The following is a 17,423-nucleotide window of genomic DNA, read 5'->3' as shown; positions in this document are numbered from 1 at the left end:
CGGGCCCCAGGCCCCTGCTTCTGCGCATGCGCACCAAGGAGGCTTGGATGCCGGCGGTCTCCGCGGAAGAGGGAAGATGGCGCTTGACGGACCAGAACAGGTATGGCGGCGGCGGCGGCCGGGCGGGGACCAGGGCTGGATGCGGAGCAGGCTGGATCCGAGGTGGGCAGCGGGCCGGGGCAGGAGGGTCGGATGGTTCCGGGGTGGGTGGACCAGTCCAGACTGGGCCCTGCCTGTGACCGGATCTGCTGTGTCAGCGCCGCCCCCAGCGGCTCAAGGCAGGGACGGGAGAGGAAGACACGGTGGAAGCGGAGTGAGAGGAGCGATGGGAGCGGGAACCGGGCCGTCCGCGAGTCGCAGGAAGCAGGGCACCCGTTCTTCCTCCTGGCTCCGCCTGTAGTAACACTTCGGGTTTGTACAGCGCTAGATTCGGTGCAAAGCGCTCCCGTGTGTGTCCTCTCCTGATCCTCCCGAAAGTCTTATGAGGTAGGCGGCATTCTCATTCTGCTTTTAGTTTGCTCATGAGGAAATGGAGGCTTCTGAAGAGATGGCATGAGGCATCAGAACCCAAATCTTAAACCTCCGAAGTCCAAGCTGGAAGTGGCTTTATCTCTTCGATGTTTAGCCTGTTGTGTAATAATTACGCTGTGTCTTCAGATGGAGCTGGAAGAGGGGAAGGCAGGCAGTGGACTCCGCCAGTATTATCTGTCCAAGATTGAAGAACTCCAGGTGAGGACAGACTGCAGAGATCCAGAGGGAGCTAGAAGGGGGATGGAGGATTGATGGAGCAGATTTCAACAAATCCGTATAATTCCACTGGGGGCGCAGTGGAAGAAGTAACGAGGCAATGATGTGAAGTATATGAAGTTAAGCCTCCTGTTCCCCTCAAATCCCACCCCTTTGAAGGTGATCAGTATTCACAGTTCGTTACACATCTTCAAGAGTCAAATTTTAACTGCAGAGGTACCCCTAGCCAAAGGCCATTCCTTTTGGAAGAAGCCTGAATGAGAGAGTTCCTTATAAAAAGACTCATAGATTCCTGAGATGAGATTTATTAGAGAAGGGTTGGAGCAGAGTGAGAGTGCGAGGGAAGACGGAGTTAAGGAGTCTGGACAATGTTGATTCTGTGCGACTGAATGAAAAGGGATTGGGCAGCCCAGTGCTCTAGCCTAAAGAGGGAGCAGGGACCATAGAAATAAGGGCAATGACTAACATAAATTGGATGGAGGAAAGCCATAAGGAAAACTTCTGAACTCCATTTAACACTGCAGGTGTTATACTTGGTTTATCCTGTTTGAAATGATGTGTGATTTTGTTTGTTCCTCACAGTAGTCCTGAAGAGAGGCAGGGTAGATCATGCTATACTTACTTGCAGTTCAGTAACACATCTAGACCTTTTAAATGGCTTTCTTTAGCTCTACCAAGCTGTTACTTGGCAGCAGCGGGACTAGAACTTAGGCTTCTGACTCAAAGATCTGCCCACTCTGCCATGTTACTGCCCTGCAGGAAACTAACTACCTGAGCCAGCTGTAACTTTCCTCCATTAGAGCTTGGGATTCCTGGACCAGTGATGGACAAGCAGCCTTTTGTGGTGGCTGCCCTAGGTTCCAGAGGGACTCTTGGAGGACAGAACAGGGTCATTAGGATCATATTGGAGAATCTGAAACAACGTGCAGGTGTCCTGTGCTCTTCCCTCACTCAGCTCGTACCAGCCTATGAGAATCTTGGCTAAGATCTTAACCTTCAACTGTTTTCTGCCCTTTGTTTCTGTCCTCCACAGCTGATTGTGAATGACAAGAGCCAAAATCTCCGGAGGCTGCAGGCACAGAGGAATGAGCTTAATGCAAAAGGTGAGGGCGGAAGGATGGGAAGGCTGCATGTGGTCAGTTTGTCTGAGGTCTGACTATTCAAATTTCCCTGAAGTGAGTCTTCACAGTGGTGCTTATTGTTTCCTCCCAGTCCAAGATGATGCTTTGCAGTTAGACAGCTGTTCACATGCACATCTTTCTCCTGAACACCACTGTAACCTCCTTAAAGACATGAATTTTGACTTTCTTTTTGTGGCCTTCCCTTCAAGACTTTAAAATGGGGCTTAGTTCATGCATATCAAATTGAGTCATTGGGGAAAGGAACACCAAAAAAGCTGGGTGACCACCATGTCTGTTTCGCATCTAGTTCGCTTGTTGCGGGAGGAGCTACAGCTGCTGCAGGAACAGGGCTCCTACGTCGGGGAAGTAGTCCGGGCCATGGATAAGAAGAAAGTGTTGGTTAAGGTAAAAGCAGCGTGACCCCAGGGACCAGCCCATTGCCCACTGCATTTCCATACTTTTGTGTGGAGGACACTGTCCTGTCGTGTTATTCTAGGACTCATGGGTCTTCCTGGGTGAAGTTGGTGATTTGGTGACTGTCAGGGAAGGTCACGAGCCCTTGTGTCTTTAGGTACATCCTGAGGGCAAGTTTGTTGTAGACGTGGACAAGAACATCGATATCAATGATGTGAGTGCAGCAAGGGAGGTGGGAGGTTGGGGTCGGCTCTCACCATGCCACTTCCTGAAACACTCTCCTCTTGCCCAGGTGACACCCAATTGCCGGGTGGCTCTAAGAAATGACAGCTACACTCTGCACAAGATCCTGCCCAACAAGGTAGACCCACTGGTTTCACTGATGATGGTGGAGAAGGTACCAGATTCAACTTATGAGATGATTGGCGGACTAGACAAGCAGATCAAGGAGATCAAAGAAGTGATCGAGCTGCCTGTTAAGCATCCTGAGCTCTTTGAAGCGCTGGGCATTGCGCAGCCCAAGGTAAGAAGCGGGCCTTTTGTGGGAGGCCTGTGCTGTGCTGTACACCTCCTGTCCCAGGCCAGACTGAGCACAGGAGTTGGGACAGACAACAGCCTTCTTAAGCCGACCCTCCCTGCTAAAGAGGGGCCAGGGGGTGAGATGTTGCCAGCACACTGAGGTGGTTCAGATATAAGCTCCAGAAAGGACTGTAACATACATGTTTTGTATCCCTAGCATCTAGCACAGAGCGAGCCCTCAGTAATGAGGGGGCCGGCTTTCTGCCCTCACTCCCGCTGTTTCTCTCTAGGGAGTGTTGCTCTATGGACCCCCAGGCACTGGGAAGACACTGTTGGCCCGGGCTGTGGCTCATCATACAGACTGTACCTTTATTCGTGTCTCTGGCTCTGAATTGGTACAGAAATTCATTGGGGAAGGTAAATCATGTGGCTAAAAATAGGAAAACCAAATGGAAATGAAGGGGTGGAGGTGAAGGTTGGAGCTCATCAGCTCCTTAATGCCAGCTTGGCCTCTGCACAGGGGCAAGAATGGTGAGGGAGCTGTTTGTCATGGCACGAGAACATGCTCCATCCATCATCTTCATGGACGAAATCGACTCCATTGGCTCCTCACGACTGGAGGGAGGTTCTGGAGGGGACAGTGAAGTGCAGCGCACAATGCTGGAGCTGCTCAACCAGCTGGATGGCTTTGAGGCCACCAAGAATATCAAGGTAAGGTGGCATCTTGGGGTGGGCTGAGGGAAGGCCCTGGGTGACATGCAGTCTGAGGAAGGGCCTAGCTGATGCCACCCCATTTCTCCACTCAGGTTATTATGGCGACTAATAGGATTGATATCCTGGATTCAGCGCTGCTTCGCCCAGGGCGCATCGACAGAAAAATTGAATTCCCACCCCCCAACGAGGAGGTTTGTGATAGGCAGTGCTGGAAGTGGCTCTGGCTATGGGGTAAGCTGTGGGGCTCAAACCTTCCCTCTCCCATTGCCAGGCCCGGCTGGACATTTTGAAGATCCATTCTCGGAAAATGAACCTGACTCGGGGGATCAACCTGAGAAAAATTGCTGAGCTCATGCCAGGAGCATCAGGGGCTGAAGTGAAGGTAACTGGAATGCCCAAGGGAAAGGGGGCAGAAGCAGGAAGTTTTGGGTTCAAGGGCACAGCAATAGTGCCTGCCTTCCTTTCCCTGCTCAGGGTGTGTGCACCGAAGCTGGCATGTATGCCCTGCGGGAACGGCGAGTCCATGTCACCCAGGAGGACTTTGAGATGGCAGTAGCCAAGGTAGAGTCCTCCATCTTTTCGCAAGCCTTTGCTCATGGTGGTTCTGGAGCAGTGGGGATAGGGCATATGTTCAGCCAATTTACAACTTAATGCTCCTTCTCTCCAGGTCATGCAGAAGGATAGTGAGAAAAACATGTCCATCAAGAAGCTTTGGAAGTGAGGTGGCTGTCCTTTGTGTGGATCCCTCAAATAAAGGTCTGCAGGACAAGTCCTCTAGGAGTTCAGTCTGTTAATGAGTGGCGGCACTATTCAATGACCAGGTTTGGGGACCATCAATAAACAAGGATTTATTTGGAAGTTTCCAAACCTGCCAAAAGTGGCACTTGCCAAGCCCTGGGCACCCCCTCCTTACCAAGCTCCAAAGGGCAACAACAGTCCTCCCCGCCTCCCTTGCCCTCCACAACTACGCCCATACCTCAGGCCATGCCAGAGAACTGGAGTCCCCTCCCTCAAGGAGGCTTTACCACCCTGGGCCCAACAGCTGGGGTGGCAGCCCTCTGGCATCCCAGGAGATGATGGCGGACCGAGCCGCTTGCATAGATTGAGGAAAGAAAATAAGGAAGGAGGCACCGAATAGGGCTCCCTGAAAAACCCCAACTTACCCCTGTACAAAAAAAGTGGCTCCCGCATAGAAAAACCTGCTCCCCAAAATAGTGCAAATACCCAAAGGAAAGGAAAAAACCAGCAGCAAGGCTGGGCTGGTAGGAATGGCAAAGAACTTTGGTTTAGAAAGGCTAGGAAGAGTGTGAGCTGTGCTCCTCTTCCTTGCCCAGCTCCCAGGAGCCAGCTCTGACACTTGCCCCAACAGGGAGTCTGTAAACAAGCAAAGCCAGCGGCCTTTGGTTCTGAAATGTCTCCGTTACTATGTCAAAGCACAGCCACCAGCAGTCCTACTTGGGCCTGCCTGCAGGGGGCAGAGGAGGCATCTGTTGTGAACCCAATTAAAGCCAACATATAAAGTAAGTAATAAGGCTTTGGGGACCAAGCAACAAAGAATCCTATCACTACATTTATGAAACTAAAGCTGGGGAGCAGAGGGTGACAGGAGATACCCCTCACCCCATCCTTATTCTACATGTCTGAGGCCCCAGAGGGTGGTCCCCTTCCACGCTGAGGAGAGGATGGCTCCAGGGCTGGGAAAAAAGGAAGGGATCCCTGAGCAGTTAGGTCAGGCGAATTCCCAGCACCTGTTCCAGTTCCTGCCTTCGCTGCTGCACCTGGAAAAGGGAGAGAACAGCAGCTTAGGCCTCTGTTGCTCACCACCACAAGAGGGCAAACAGGGCAGAGCCTCACCTTGGCAAAGATGTGCCTCCCCACTGCTTCCTGGGCCCAGGGCTGGTGGTAGAAGGCAGCTCGTCTCTCCTCCTCAGGATTTCCAATCACATCAGTGATGATCTGCAAAGAGCCAGGAGGTGAGCTGTCCCACAATTCCCATCCTGAGCCAACCTGCCCCTAGATCCAGAAGAAGAGTAGGTGGAGGTAAAAATAGCTCAGAGCTTAGCATGGGATCAGCCTCAAGAAAGGAGGCTGTACCTTGAGGTCTCGGCGCTGGGAACGGAGCCATTCCTGGATAAAGTCCTGGGGGTCAGTGCTAAAGCTGAGCATGAAATCCCTCTGGGTCTTCAGCTGGTTGATGGACTCAATGGTCTCATGGATCTGGGGAAAGGGGGTACACATATCAGAGTGGCCCCCACCCCCAGGGGGTCTGTTTCTAAGCCTGACGCCAAAGGACTTGGACAGAGGTCCCATCCCAAGGTGCTATGTGTACAGAAATGCCCGACAGAGCCTGCCCACACCCATCGTGGGTCCCAGAGGAGGGTGGGGAGACAGAAGGCCCACCTTGACATCAAGGGAGGCAATCTCCTGCTGATTGGTGGTAGAGGCCAGAAAATTGCTCATCTGGGCCTTGAGTGGGTCGTCCACCTCCACATCGATGTCATAACAGGCTGTCTTCTTCTGGTCATTAGGGTCCACACTACAGGCAGCACAGAGGAGGGAAGGAGTGAGCACATAGCTATATCCATCCCACTCACCTGGGCCAAACCTGTATACACTGAGGGAGCAGAAAACCAAACCTGCTGCTGCTCTTTGGCTTATAAGAGCCTTTCCATCCCCTGCTTTCCATTTACCTAATGACATGGTTGATGACAATGGGGTCTGGATGCTGCAGCAACCCAGCCAGCTTCATGGGAATCTCAGAGAAACGGAGTCGGCCACAACTGAAGATCTGGAGAGAGTACCAAAAACTTATTCATACCTTTGAAGGCACAGGGAGAAGTGGACCATCCCAGGGTCAGTGTGAAGAATGTGGCCACGACTAGCCCAGTGGGGCTCTGGAGCAGCGGGCAAGGTAGAGGCTGTGAGGCTAGAGGAGGGACGGCATCCCAGCTGACCTGGCGGAAGTACCGGTTGCAGTTGATGTACTCGCGCTCGTGCCCGTCCTGCAGCTGATTGTGTTTGATATAAAGCCACAGGGCCTGCATGATGGCGGCCCTTGTCTGTGTGTGCACCCCCAGCAGCCTCGCCAATCGGGGGTCCAACTTGTACTGGGGAGGCTGGGGATGGACAGAGGGGAGTCAGAGGAGGGGTTCTTGTGAAAAAACAAAGTGGAAGAGTAGAGCAGGGACGAGAAGGGTTTACAATAGGAACCTCCCCCACTCCCCTAGATGAGTCCCTATGGCCCCAACACATTTGTCACCTGATGATCTAGCATGAGCAGAAGGGTGCACTTGACATTGAGGTCTCCAGGCCGTTTCACCTGGAAACCGTCTGTCTCCTGGGTGGTGGGCATCCGGTGCCACTGGCAGGGAAGAGGGGAGCAGAGTTCATCACAAGGCGGTGGGCATGAACGTACACACCTGGCACTCCAAGGGGACCAACACCACTTTTCTGCCCACCCTGCATGGCAGCCTGTGCTCCCCATGCCCCAGGTACACTCTCACCTCCACCAGGTGGTTGTCAGGCCCATACAGTTCCTTGTCCAGCTCAATGACGAGGCTCTTAAAGAATGAAGAAAACTTCCTCTTCTGTTTGCTAGGCTGGGGATGGGAAGGGGTGTGAGATGGGTGTGCTGCTGAGCTCTCAAACCTAAGCTATGCTACGCCCAAAAAAGAGGAGCATTGTTTGAATCCTGAAGCTCAGGGTACTGAAGAATGTTGGGCCCTGAAGGAAGCAGTTAGACTCCGGGAAAAGTGAGCGACTAGAGGCAGGGAAAGGCCTTTCTATGCAGCCCCACTGCTAGTCAAGAAAGGACTGTATTAGAAAGGGGTACCCTTTTCTCAAGACACTTTACTGCCATCTGCAGGAGAACTGTTGTAGTAACCACACACATCTTAAACCTTTAATTGGCTTGGAGCTATGCAGAGCGTGACCACAAGCAGCGCTCTCTTCCTCAGGCAGGCCTTCTCCAGAAGTGGGCCAGTGCCTGGCCCCAGTCTTAAACCCACACAGGCCACCTACCCTCCAGACATCTCTTCCCCAACTTACATCATCCAGCAGTTTTCCCTCCACTCGAAGTTCCCAGGAAGCCACCTTGTCCCCTGCTGGGGTTCCCCCGGGGGTCCCTGCGGTTCCTGCACTATCACCTTCCGCCTTGCTGGGACTGAATGTATTGGAAATATAGATCCGCAGCTTTCGTTTTTGCTAAAAAGAGAAAGACAACCAGCTGAAGGTGGATCAACATACTGGAAAACAATGCTACCCCATCTTCCCGTCTGAACTCATTCAGCATCCATACTGCATGGTGACTAAGGGCCAGGCACCTTGTTAGGCACTGGGAATCAAGAGTAGGAAATCCCAGTCCTGGCCTTCAAGGAACTCACAATTTTATGGGGGAGACAGATGCACTACTGACAATTCCAACACAGTGGGATCAGTGGTGCAACAGAGGTACATACAGGGTGCTATCAGGCAAATCAGAAGCCTCTAGCTCATATTTTAAATGAAACGCAAACACTCATCATGGCCCCAAAATATCCTCATCTCCTGGAAAGCCTTCACCACTCAGGGGACTGTTCTATATTATTATTTAAAAAAAAGAGAGAGAAGAAAGCTTCTCTGGGATGGGGGAGGAGACAGGAACTACCCTCTTGTCTTTTTTTTTTTTTTTAAAGATTTTATTTTTCCTTTTTCTCCCCAAAGTCCCCCGGTACATAGCTGCGTATTTTTAGTTGTGGGTCATTCTAGTTGTGGCATGTGGGATGCCTCCTCAGCATGGCCTGACGAGCAGTGCCATGTCCACGCCCAGGATTCGAACAGGCAAAACCCTGGGCCGCCGAAGCAGAGTGCGAGAACTTAACCACACAGCCACGGGGCCAGCCCCGACCCTCTTGTCTTGCCTTTTAAACTTCTGACCACGATCTATAAGATTTTCATTTAAATTATGACCCACCATCCACACACATATATATAAATATCTGAAATTAAAAAGTGACAAAATAATACCTTTACTACTATGGTAAGTACTTTACTACAAAAAAATATTATTATAATTTCTACTGTTTTATATTTATTCAAAATATAGTGGGGGTCCAGAGGCTGGGCCCGTGGCCGAGTGGTTGGGTTCGCACGCTCTGCTGCAGGCGGCCCAGTGTTTCGTTAGTTCGAATCCTGGGCGCGGACATGGCACTGCTCATCAGACCACTCTGAGGCGGCATCCCACATGCCACAACTAGAAGGACCCACAATGAAGAATATACAACTATGTACCAGGGGGCTTTGGGGAGAAAAAGGAAAAAAATAAAATCTTTAAAAAAAAAAAAATACTGGGGGTCCAGCCCGGTGGCGCAGCCATTAAGTTCGCACATTCAGCTTCAGTGGCCCAGGGTTCACCACTTTGAATCCCGGATGTGGACACGGCACCACTTGGCAAGCCATGCTGTGGTAGGTGTCCCACATATAAAGTAGAGGAAGATGGGCACGGATGTTAGCTCAGGGCCAGTCTTCCTCAGCAGAAAGGGGAGGATTGGCAGCAGATGTTAGCTCAGGGCTAATCTTTTGCAAAAAAAAAAAAAAAATGCTGGCCCTACCATATTAAATTGAGTCCATGCTCCAGTAATGAGCTGCATCCTGCAGTGTGAAAAATCCTGCCCTAGCCTAACACAGACCCTCACTTGGCTCCTGGCAAACAAGGCCAGGGAGAGGCAGAGGAGCTTGGGAAGGCCAGGGAGTAGCCAGGGCACACACCGTGAGAGGCTTTTTGATGGCCTCTTGGATCTCCATCCGCTTGCGAGCAATGGTCTGGTCCAGCTTCCGCTCAAAAGCCAAGAGATCCATGTATGCCTGAGACTCTGGGACAAGCTCCCGAATCTGGAGCAAGGAAAAAGGAATTCATCGGCTTGTTTCAGCTGTAGCTCTGGCTCCTTCCTCTCCCTTCCCAGGGCTGGGGGAGACTGACTCCACCTGCAGCCAGCCAGCCATTGGGCAGGCCTCCTAGGCCCCCTCCCAACATACTTACTCGCTGAGGTAGAACCTTATCTGCCATCTTCCTCCTCTTTAACCTGGGGAGGACAGAAACCCACTTAAGAGGTCAATGGTCCCAAGTACCTCGCCCCCATCCACCCCTTCAGTTCCCAGGACCCTTCCCCAAGAGAATTAGGAGTCTTCCTCAGTCTTCACAGCAGTTAGGACAGAAAGAAATCCTCTGTTACCACTAGAGCTGTGCTAGATAGGATGGGAGAAACAGGACGGTCTTACCCCCGGCGCTGGGCGGGCATCGGAGGCTGGGCCTGGGGCACGAGTAGGCGTTTTCGGAATGGGTCCATCATGGTGGGTGGCATGCCAGGTCGAAGTGGAGCAGCTGTGCCAAATGGAGAGCCAGCAGGGGGTCCCACCTGTAAGCCAGCCATGGGCATCCGGCTCCCTGGTGACATGCCTGGCCGCTGGGGGAAGTGAGCCAATGGGGGCGCATAGATCAGCGGCAGGGCCCTACAGGGCCCATAGCCCATTCCCTCCATCCCTTTCCTCAGCCAGGTCCGGCCCTGAGCAGCACACACACAGCCCGAGCTGAAGTGCCAGGAACAAAGGGGAGCAGGCGCCTGAGAGCAGAAGTGTAAACCACACCTGCCCCGCCCCCTTCAACCGCCCTGGCAGCCGTGCCAGCGAATGAGGCCCACAGAGCCCAGGGGTGGGAGGAGAATCCTGCCTGCAGAGGGAAGGGCCTGGGGGAGTTTTTTAGGGCCCATGGCCACCCTCCAGCCCCAGCACACTATGCCCCTGCTCCCTTGAGTCTGAGTCCCTGAGATGGTCCACAGGAGGCCTGGGGACAGTCATAGCTGGGTGGAGGCATGTAATGTGATATGAGCAGGCTGATGGAGCAGAAAACACCCATCCCCTGTCACCACCCTGGTGGTGTGACTAAGGGGAGAGAGGTAGTTGAAGGGGCTAGCAAGCCTGTCAGGCAGCAGCACCCAAGGTGAGCAAGCTGCAACAGGACAGCTTGGAGTGTGTCCTAACTGGTGGAGGTGGCCTCAGGCAGAATGCAGACCATCACATGGCCCTACTCATAACCCACAAGTGGACCCTACCCCTATACCAGAAGACCCCAAAAGGGAAGCTGTGGCTTCTGGATGGCCTTTGGGAGAGACAGCAGCTGGCACCTGGACTCTGTCCGTGGTCCACACACCACCTGGCAGCTGGGGTTGGCTCAGGCTCAATGTAGCCCTCACAATCCCCAACTGGAGAATGGAGATAAGATTATCCTGGGATGCAAGGATCGAAGCCATAGGGTCGGCAGAGGAATCTGGGTGACAGAGATAGCTTCTTCAGAAGCCTGCAGAAGGATTTCCCACCGAGGTCCAGCTCCCCAACACTTCTGCTGAGCCCATGTAGAAGTAACCTCCGCCCCCTGCCCCCCTTCCCCATGGCTGCTGCCTGCAAGGCCTGTTTGGCAGCTCTGCCTTGCACACTCTGTCCCTGGCAGCTTCACAGGGCTGGCCCTAGGGCCCAGATTATGCAACTAGCACAACCAGCCAACCACACCAGGCTGGGTGGGGACTCACACCAAATCAAAGGACCCCCTCCCCGCCCCCCGCATCATGGAGATGAGATTCTTCCCCCACCTCTTCATCCAGCACTAAACCCATGTTCTCCCCACAGAGGGTCAGATTCTTGACCAGATGCAGAGACGGAGAGAAACACAACCCAGAGACACGAGGAAGGGGAAAGGAATAGGGTGGGAGGGAAGCATTTGAGAGAATGGAGAGATACACGTAGCGGGGCTCTGGGACCCCAGGAGTCCTGCCACAAGTCTCTCCTCATCAGGAAGAGATTCATCCAAGCTACTGAAAGGCAAAAGACAGCCTGTTCCTCTGCCTTAATGAGCCATGGCCAGATTTACAGAAAACAGCTCAGTGTGGCCACAGCTGTAAACCCAGGCCCCAGACATCCTAGACTGGAGTTTTTCCCACCCAGCGCCTGAGCCAAAGGGTTGGAACAACTGAAGCAGTAGGACCTGCAGTGTGAGCTAGGAGCCTGTGGTCCCCACGAAGCTACTCACTAGGGTGTTCACAAAACCTCCTCAGCACCACCCATGCCTCCTAGGCAGGTGTTCCCACAACAGAAAGTCCCAAGACAAGGCAGCACAGGCGGGGCCTAGAATAGGCCCCTCCCAGACATCTGCTCCAGACTTCCCAGGTGTAGAGCCCCCAGCTCACGCAGGGCCCCAGGCTTCTCCCAAGACAGGGAAGGAGCCCAGGGGAAGGCTGCTTACAGCTCCTGAAGTCCCAGCTTGGCCTTGCCAAGCTCCACACCTGGGCTTTGAAGCACCAGTTCTTCCTCCTCTTCAAAAAAAACAACCCAAGAGTTATTAAAAAAAGGAAAGAAAGAAAGAAAAAGAAAAAAGAACACAGCCCAGAACTCTCAGGCTCCCTAACTCCCTGCCTGCAGCAGAGCAACGTAAGCCTGGCTGGGTGCCCTGAACCCCAGAATTGTGCGACTACTTTCTCTCCCTTAGCCCAGCACCAGCTCACACCCTAAGCTTGACTCTACCCCCGCTACCCAGGAGAGCAAAGGCAGGAGGCTGGGTCCGATGCTGCCACCTCCAGAGAGCGTGCTCTGCCCTGCCTCAAAGCCTGTGGCCCTGGTGCTCCTGGTGGCTGGCCCTAAGGGCCTAGGAGAGAAGAACAGACTCCTCCATAAGAAAATATTTTGAACTCTCCGGAGTCAACTCAGCAATCTAGGTTGTTTCGGTTTTGTTTTTTTAAGCTCCTCAGTTGACTGTGATGCATAGCTAGAACCACTGTCTAGAGGGGGGTGGGTCATCACTTCCCTTCTTTCTATGGCTCCCCTATTTGCCCAACTTGGGCCCTGAAATTCTTGCCCTTCCAGCTCACCTCCTGTGCCCTAACAGACAAGAACCCCTTTGCTCCTCAGATCTCAAGTCCCTTCTCCTAGAAGTCACACAACTGGATTTGGAAAGAGGCCTAGCAGGATCCTCCTGGAACTCAGCCAAAGTAAACTGGGTCCTCCCTCTCCTCATCTGCCTCTATTGCCCCCCTGGAAGATCAGGAGGAGGCAGCGATGAGAAGCAGAGGCTCACTGCCTTCACCACGTTCCCCACTCCTAGTAGCCCAAGGCTACCCAGGCAGCCAGCACAGCCTTGCCACGGGCCCAAGGCCACTCCCTACACAGGGCTGTGGAATCCAGTCTCTCAGAGGCTTTCCCCAAGGCACATTCCCTGTGGGTTGCAAGCTGAGGGAACTGGAGAGGCTCCTATCCCTTCCTTACATCCTTCCCAGGCCAAAGGCCCACAGGGAGGCTCCCAGGCCAGACCTCAGCTAGCGGGCCCAAGGACTGGAATGACTGATGCAGGGATCCCTCAGCGACACGTTGGGCCCATGAATCCCCAAGGGGGAGAGCAAGATGGGAAAAATGCACCCTAGGTGGAGTCCTTGGGACCAGGACTGTCTCTGTCAATACCCAGACCTTTTGTTTTCTTTAGAGGAAGGAGGAGAATGAGGAGTAAGAGGGAAAAATCACTGTCCATAGTTAAGCATCTCTTTAGAAAGTGAGGGCCCAGCGGTCTTGGGGGGCTATGCATACCCTACTCTATGAATCCACTTCTGGGACTTCTACCTGAAGATATGAGGAGGAAACAGAGGAAGCCCCAGCTTCCTTCCTTCAAACTTGCTAGAAGTCAGTGCCAAATGCTGGGGTACACAACTTGGATACGACATTGTCAGAACGTAAAGGCTAAAGAAAAGTGGAGGGGGGGCAGGAAAAAGGATAGGCAGAATTCCCAAGTATTCTGGGGCAACCAGAAACAAAGAACTGGGGGACTGATGAGCCCACCAGCAGTTACCCACACACTGACCCTAAGGACAGTCTCTGCGTCTCAAGGGTCTTTGAAGCTGCAACCTGAGAAGTTCTCTTCCAAGCCAAACCCCAAAAGGGACAGGACAGAACCCTTTGAAGCAACTCCTGCAGGCTCCTCCAGCCCCAGACCAGCAGGGCTCAGTGGAGCCTCTCTGCTCCTCCAGACTAATCAACTCCTGGACACTATGACACTAGGCAGAAAGCCAAAAGGAGAATCTGCCCAGAATGGGCTGGGCTTTCCTCCTTCCTCAGGGATGGCCACCACCATCTCTGGTCTAACCCAGAGTCAGCCGAGGCGATGGCTTCTGGGCCTGACCCAGGAGTAGACTCTCCCCTGCACAGGCTGGAGTCCCCATGCCCTGTCCTCAGTCTCCCATGCCCGTGGGAAGCCAGGCCCTTCTTCCTCCTCATTAGCAGCTGGGAACCATCTCAGACACGCTAGATCTCTGCCAGTTCCCAACTAGAAAAAGACAGCAGATTTGGAGTGGGACCAAGGCCAATGCAGGGTAACCGTGGTTCCTCAGTGAGGGCCCTTTTCCAAAACTTTCTCATCACTTCCCAGACCCCCCTTCCCTAGGATCTACACTAGACTTTCAACCCAGCCGCCCACAGCTCCTCCATCTCTCAGCTTCTCAGAATCCCAGTTCCATGGAAGCCCCCAAACCCTCCCAATTGCTTCAAACACTCCAACCAGAGTCGCTCTTTCCCTCTCCCCCAACTCCACCACCACCACCACCTAGCCGAGCCCGAGGGTCCCTGGCCTTGCTTTCCACCGCGTCCCGCTCCGCATGCAGGGCTCCTGTGCCCTCTGTCCAGGAGGCTGCCCCAGGGCCCTCTCTAGACGGTCCTCCGACCCCTGCCCCCGGCGTGCTGCGGCGCCGCCCACCCGTCCGCGCTCTTCACCTGGTACTGCGCCGCGGGGCCCGCGGGGCCCATGGGGCGGAAGCCGGCGGCTCCGGGGCCCCCCACGCCTCCAGCCGGCCCCGGCCCCCTGAGCGCCGGTCCGGGCAGCATGCCGGGTCCTGCTGGCGGAGGCGGCGCTCCGAGGGCCGCGGCAACCGCGCCGCCGCCAGGGCTCAGCGGGGGCAGCGGGAACCCGCCCGCGCCACGGCCCGACATCGCTCCGTCCCGTCCGGCGGTGTCGCGATCCGGACTCCGGGTTCAGCGCCGAATCCGCTCCGAGATCCGTGCTCCGGGACTTTCCGATCTAAATTCCGGGTTCTGCGGTTTGTTGATCCGGGTTCCGGGATTTCCTAATCCAAGTTCACGAGTTCCTCACAGACCCGGTTTGGAGCACGGCTGATGCTGATTCCGGTCCTGCCCGGGAAATTCCGGATCCGGGATCTGCTACGGGCCCGCCTGCCGTCCCCGGCCTCCGGAGGTTTCGCTGCCTGAGTCCCAGTTACCCAGAGGCGGCAACTAACTCCCTGCCCCGCCCAACCCAGCCCAGCGCTAGGCCCCGCCTATACCCAGCAGCCCAATGCTAGGATACCTCCTCAAATCCCGCCCCTCGCGAGACCCGCCCCTAACAGGCACCGTCCTCAACCGCCCGCTCCAGAGCCCCGCCCACACGATTTGGCCCGGCCCTCCGAAAGAGGGGCGGGGGCGGAAGCTGCGCACGGAAACGCCGCCGAGCAAGGCGCAGGGTCAGAGGTCGAAGGTCACGTAGGGCTTCTGCAGTGAATATAGTTGGTAGCTGCTGCTCTCTACCCGGTGTAGCCAGCTCGCCGAGCTACCCGGCCACGATCCTTGAAAATAGTTTTGTCAAGTCTGCTTTCTACATTTTCAGCAATAAGATTCAACTCAGAGCTGCTCTCCGGAGGCAGAACAGCCACCAACTTGACTTTCTTTAAAAACCCGTCTTGGTGCCTCAGAGCCTCCGAGGGACATCGGCTGCCCCAGACCCGATCTAGCTGTGTGAACGGTTGACTTGGGCAAGTGCCGAGTTCTTATCACATATTTTTAACGTGGCTCTGCCTCATTTTAAGGAAGCCTAGTACTTTACTCCACAGGAAATGTTTCTAGACGAAGGAATTTTGCATCATGAGAAACCTCCCTGCAATTAAATAAGGTCTTTCTCCAGGATTTATATCACTTAATTTTCAAGAATTTAATACCTTTTCAGAAACCACCGTCCGTATCAGAAGGTATTCAAAATAAAGTGCTTCAGCGTGCCAGGAAGCCTACCCTCTGGTGGTCTGGGGTTTTCTTCCCATGATATAGACCAGTGCTTCTTAAACTTTACTGAGCATGACAAACATCTGGGGGAGGCTGTTGCTAAAAATGCAGATTCTGATTCAGTAGGCCTGGGGTCTGGGGTAGGGCTCAAGATTTTGTGTTTCTAACAGGCTCCCAAGCAATGCTGTTGCTACTCAAACAATACTTTTGAGTAGGCAAGAGAAAGACTTTTTCACTATATAAATCCTTTGCTTTATGTTTTCATTCCCAACCAAGTCCTGCACCATAGCACCCTAGATCCAGTTTATAGTACAATCCTCCAACTGTTTTTAGAAATTAGTTCTGCTCGTCTATACTTCGTGGTACCTTTCCTCCAGTGATAAACCCTGCTACTGCTGCTGCTGCTGCTGCTTTCCTGCCTCTTGGTCTTCTCAGAGATCCCTCCTTTCTTTCTCCCTAAAGTGGGTTGTTAGTCTGAGAACAGGCCACTGGAACTGTTAATAGTCATTGAAACAGGGCCCCCCCCCCCCCCCCCGCCCGCTGCTGTAAGGTGGGTAAAGAATTCATGATAAAGCAGTTAATGTCCATTTCAACCTTTTCCAGCTCCTAGAGCAGCAGTAGTTCTAGAGGAAGTGGTATGGTATGGGCAAATCCCCTGGGGAGCTATTCCAAAATTCCCTTGCCACCCACACCCCTGCGTGCGCGCGCGCGCGCGCGCGCACACACACACACACGCGCGCGCGCGCCCACACAATCCGGTAGCTCCCAGCGTTGTATTTAAAAAATAAGCCTCCCAGGGGCCGGCCCGTGGCCGGGTAGTTGAGTTCGCATGCTCTACTTCGGCGGCCCAGGGTTTTGCCGGTTTGGATCCTGGGAGCGGACATGGCAGGGCTCATCAAGCCATGCTGAGGTGGCGTCCCAAATGCCACAACTAGAAGGACCCACAAGTAAAAATACACAACTATGTACCAGGGGGCTTTGGGGAGAAAAAGGAAAAAAAATAAAATCTTAAAAATAAATAAATAAATAAGCCTCTCGGGTAGTTCTGATACAACTCCCCCTCTAGATTTACTCTATAATAGGGGCAAGCTAATAAGTGCATTTAAAAATGGATAAGACAGTTAAATGTAATTCAGGTCCTGTATAATCTCTTGCTTAAAACGCTCCCCAGCTCCTCATTGCTTTTAGATTGAATGTCACACTTCCTCTCATGATATGTAAAGTTCTGCAGGGCCTGTCTCCAGCTTACCAACTTGGGCTCATTTTAAATCACTGCGTCTGGCTCTCTAAAGAGTCACTTCAGAGGTTCTCCTGGCAAGTTCTCAAACTGTTAACCTTTCCCACCTCAGAGCCTCTTTGCCCCCACCTCTTCCTTAACTTTTCCACTCTCTCCCCTTAGTTTCCTTCCCACCAAGTGATTATCACAATAGGTAACTATTTGTTTATGTGTGTGCTGGTTTACTGTCTGATCTGGCTCCCCTATTAAAATATAGACTCCAAAAAGGCAGAAACTATCTTTTTCTCTTTTTATTTTTTTTAATTGAGGTGAGATCCACTTATTGTAAAATTAACCATTTTAAAGTGAACAATTCAGTGGCATTTAGTACATTCACAGTGTTGTGCAACCACCACCTCTACTTCCAAAACATTTTTATCACTACAAAAGAAAATCCCATACCCATTAAGCAGTTGCTTCCCATTTCCCCTCCTCCTGGTCCCTGGTAACCACCAATCTGCATTCTGTCTCTATGGATTTCCCTATTCTGATTATTTCATATAAATAGAATCTTATAATATGTGGCTTTTATGTATGGCTTTTTTCACTTAGCGTAATGTTTTTGAGGTTCATCCACACTG

The 17,423-nt window shown here is 53.0% G+C and overlaps 2 protein-coding genes across 9 annotated transcripts; one reads left to right on the top strand and one right to left on the bottom strand.

The window, feature by feature from the left end:
* The first annotated feature begins 7 nt into the window (after window positions 1–7).
* On the top strand, window positions 8–4,287 carry PSMC5 (proteasome 26S subunit, ATPase 5). Of its 5 annotated transcripts, XM_005597278.4 has the most exons (13): window positions 17–100; window positions 422–486; window positions 658–729; window positions 1,781–1,850; window positions 2,176–2,273; window positions 2,440–2,496; window positions 2,575–2,805; window positions 3,092–3,218; window positions 3,322–3,512; window positions 3,608–3,706; window positions 3,787–3,897; window positions 3,990–4,076; window positions 4,183–4,287. In XM_005597278.4, exons 3-13 carry the CDS (start codon window positions 658–660, stop codon window positions 4,234–4,236), a joined length of 1,197 nt encoding a protein of 398 aa, XP_005597335.1. In that variant the 5' UTR covers window positions 17–100; window positions 422–486; the 3' UTR covers window positions 4,237–4,287. The 5 variants fall into 5 exon arrangements, with proteins under 5 accessions (XP_001500958.1, XP_005597335.1, XP_070083161.1 ...); XM_001500908.6 differs by lacking the exon at window positions 422–486 and having other exon boundaries at window positions 8–100; XM_070227060.1 differs by lacking the exon at window positions 422–486 and having other exon boundaries at window positions 46–162.
* A 50-nt stretch (window positions 4,288–4,337) lies between these two features.
* Window positions 4,338–15,014, bottom strand: SMARCD2 (SWI/SNF related, matrix associated, actin dependent regulator of chromatin, subfamily d, member 2). Of its 4 annotated transcripts, none has more exons than XM_001500833.6 (13): window positions 14,292–15,014; window positions 9,771–9,955; window positions 9,532–9,574; window positions 9,261–9,383; window positions 7,563–7,718; window positions 7,019–7,114; window positions 6,775–6,876; window positions 6,470–6,631; window positions 6,206–6,303; window positions 5,916–6,051; window positions 5,610–5,732; window positions 5,370–5,471; window positions 4,338–5,293 (listed from the first exon to the last, which is right to left on the bottom strand). In XM_001500833.6, the coding sequence occupies exons 1-13, from the start codon at window positions 14,505–14,507 to the stop codon at window positions 5,240–5,242; spliced, it is 1,596 nt and encodes a 531-aa protein (XP_001500883.1). In that variant the 5' UTR covers window positions 14,508–15,014; the 3' UTR covers window positions 4,338–5,239. The 4 variants fall into 4 exon arrangements, with proteins under 4 accessions (XP_001500883.1, XP_070083159.1, XP_070083158.1 ...); XM_070227058.1 differs by lacking the exon at window positions 14,292–15,014 and adding an exon at window positions 10,673–10,981; XM_070227057.1 differs by lacking the exon at window positions 14,292–15,014 and adding an exon at window positions 10,601–10,891.
* Between the last annotated feature and the right edge of the window lie 2,409 nt (window positions 15,015–17,423).

Source organism: Equus caballus, chromosome 11 (assembly GCF_041296265.1).
Source record: "Equus caballus isolate H_3958 breed thoroughbred chromosome 11, TB-T2T, whole genome shotgun sequence".
Classification (NCBI taxonomy): Eukaryota; Metazoa; Chordata; class Mammalia; order Perissodactyla; family Equidae; genus Equus; species Equus caballus.
Note: the sequence above shows the minus strand (reverse complement) of the source record. Positions and strands in the feature narration are given on the sequence as shown.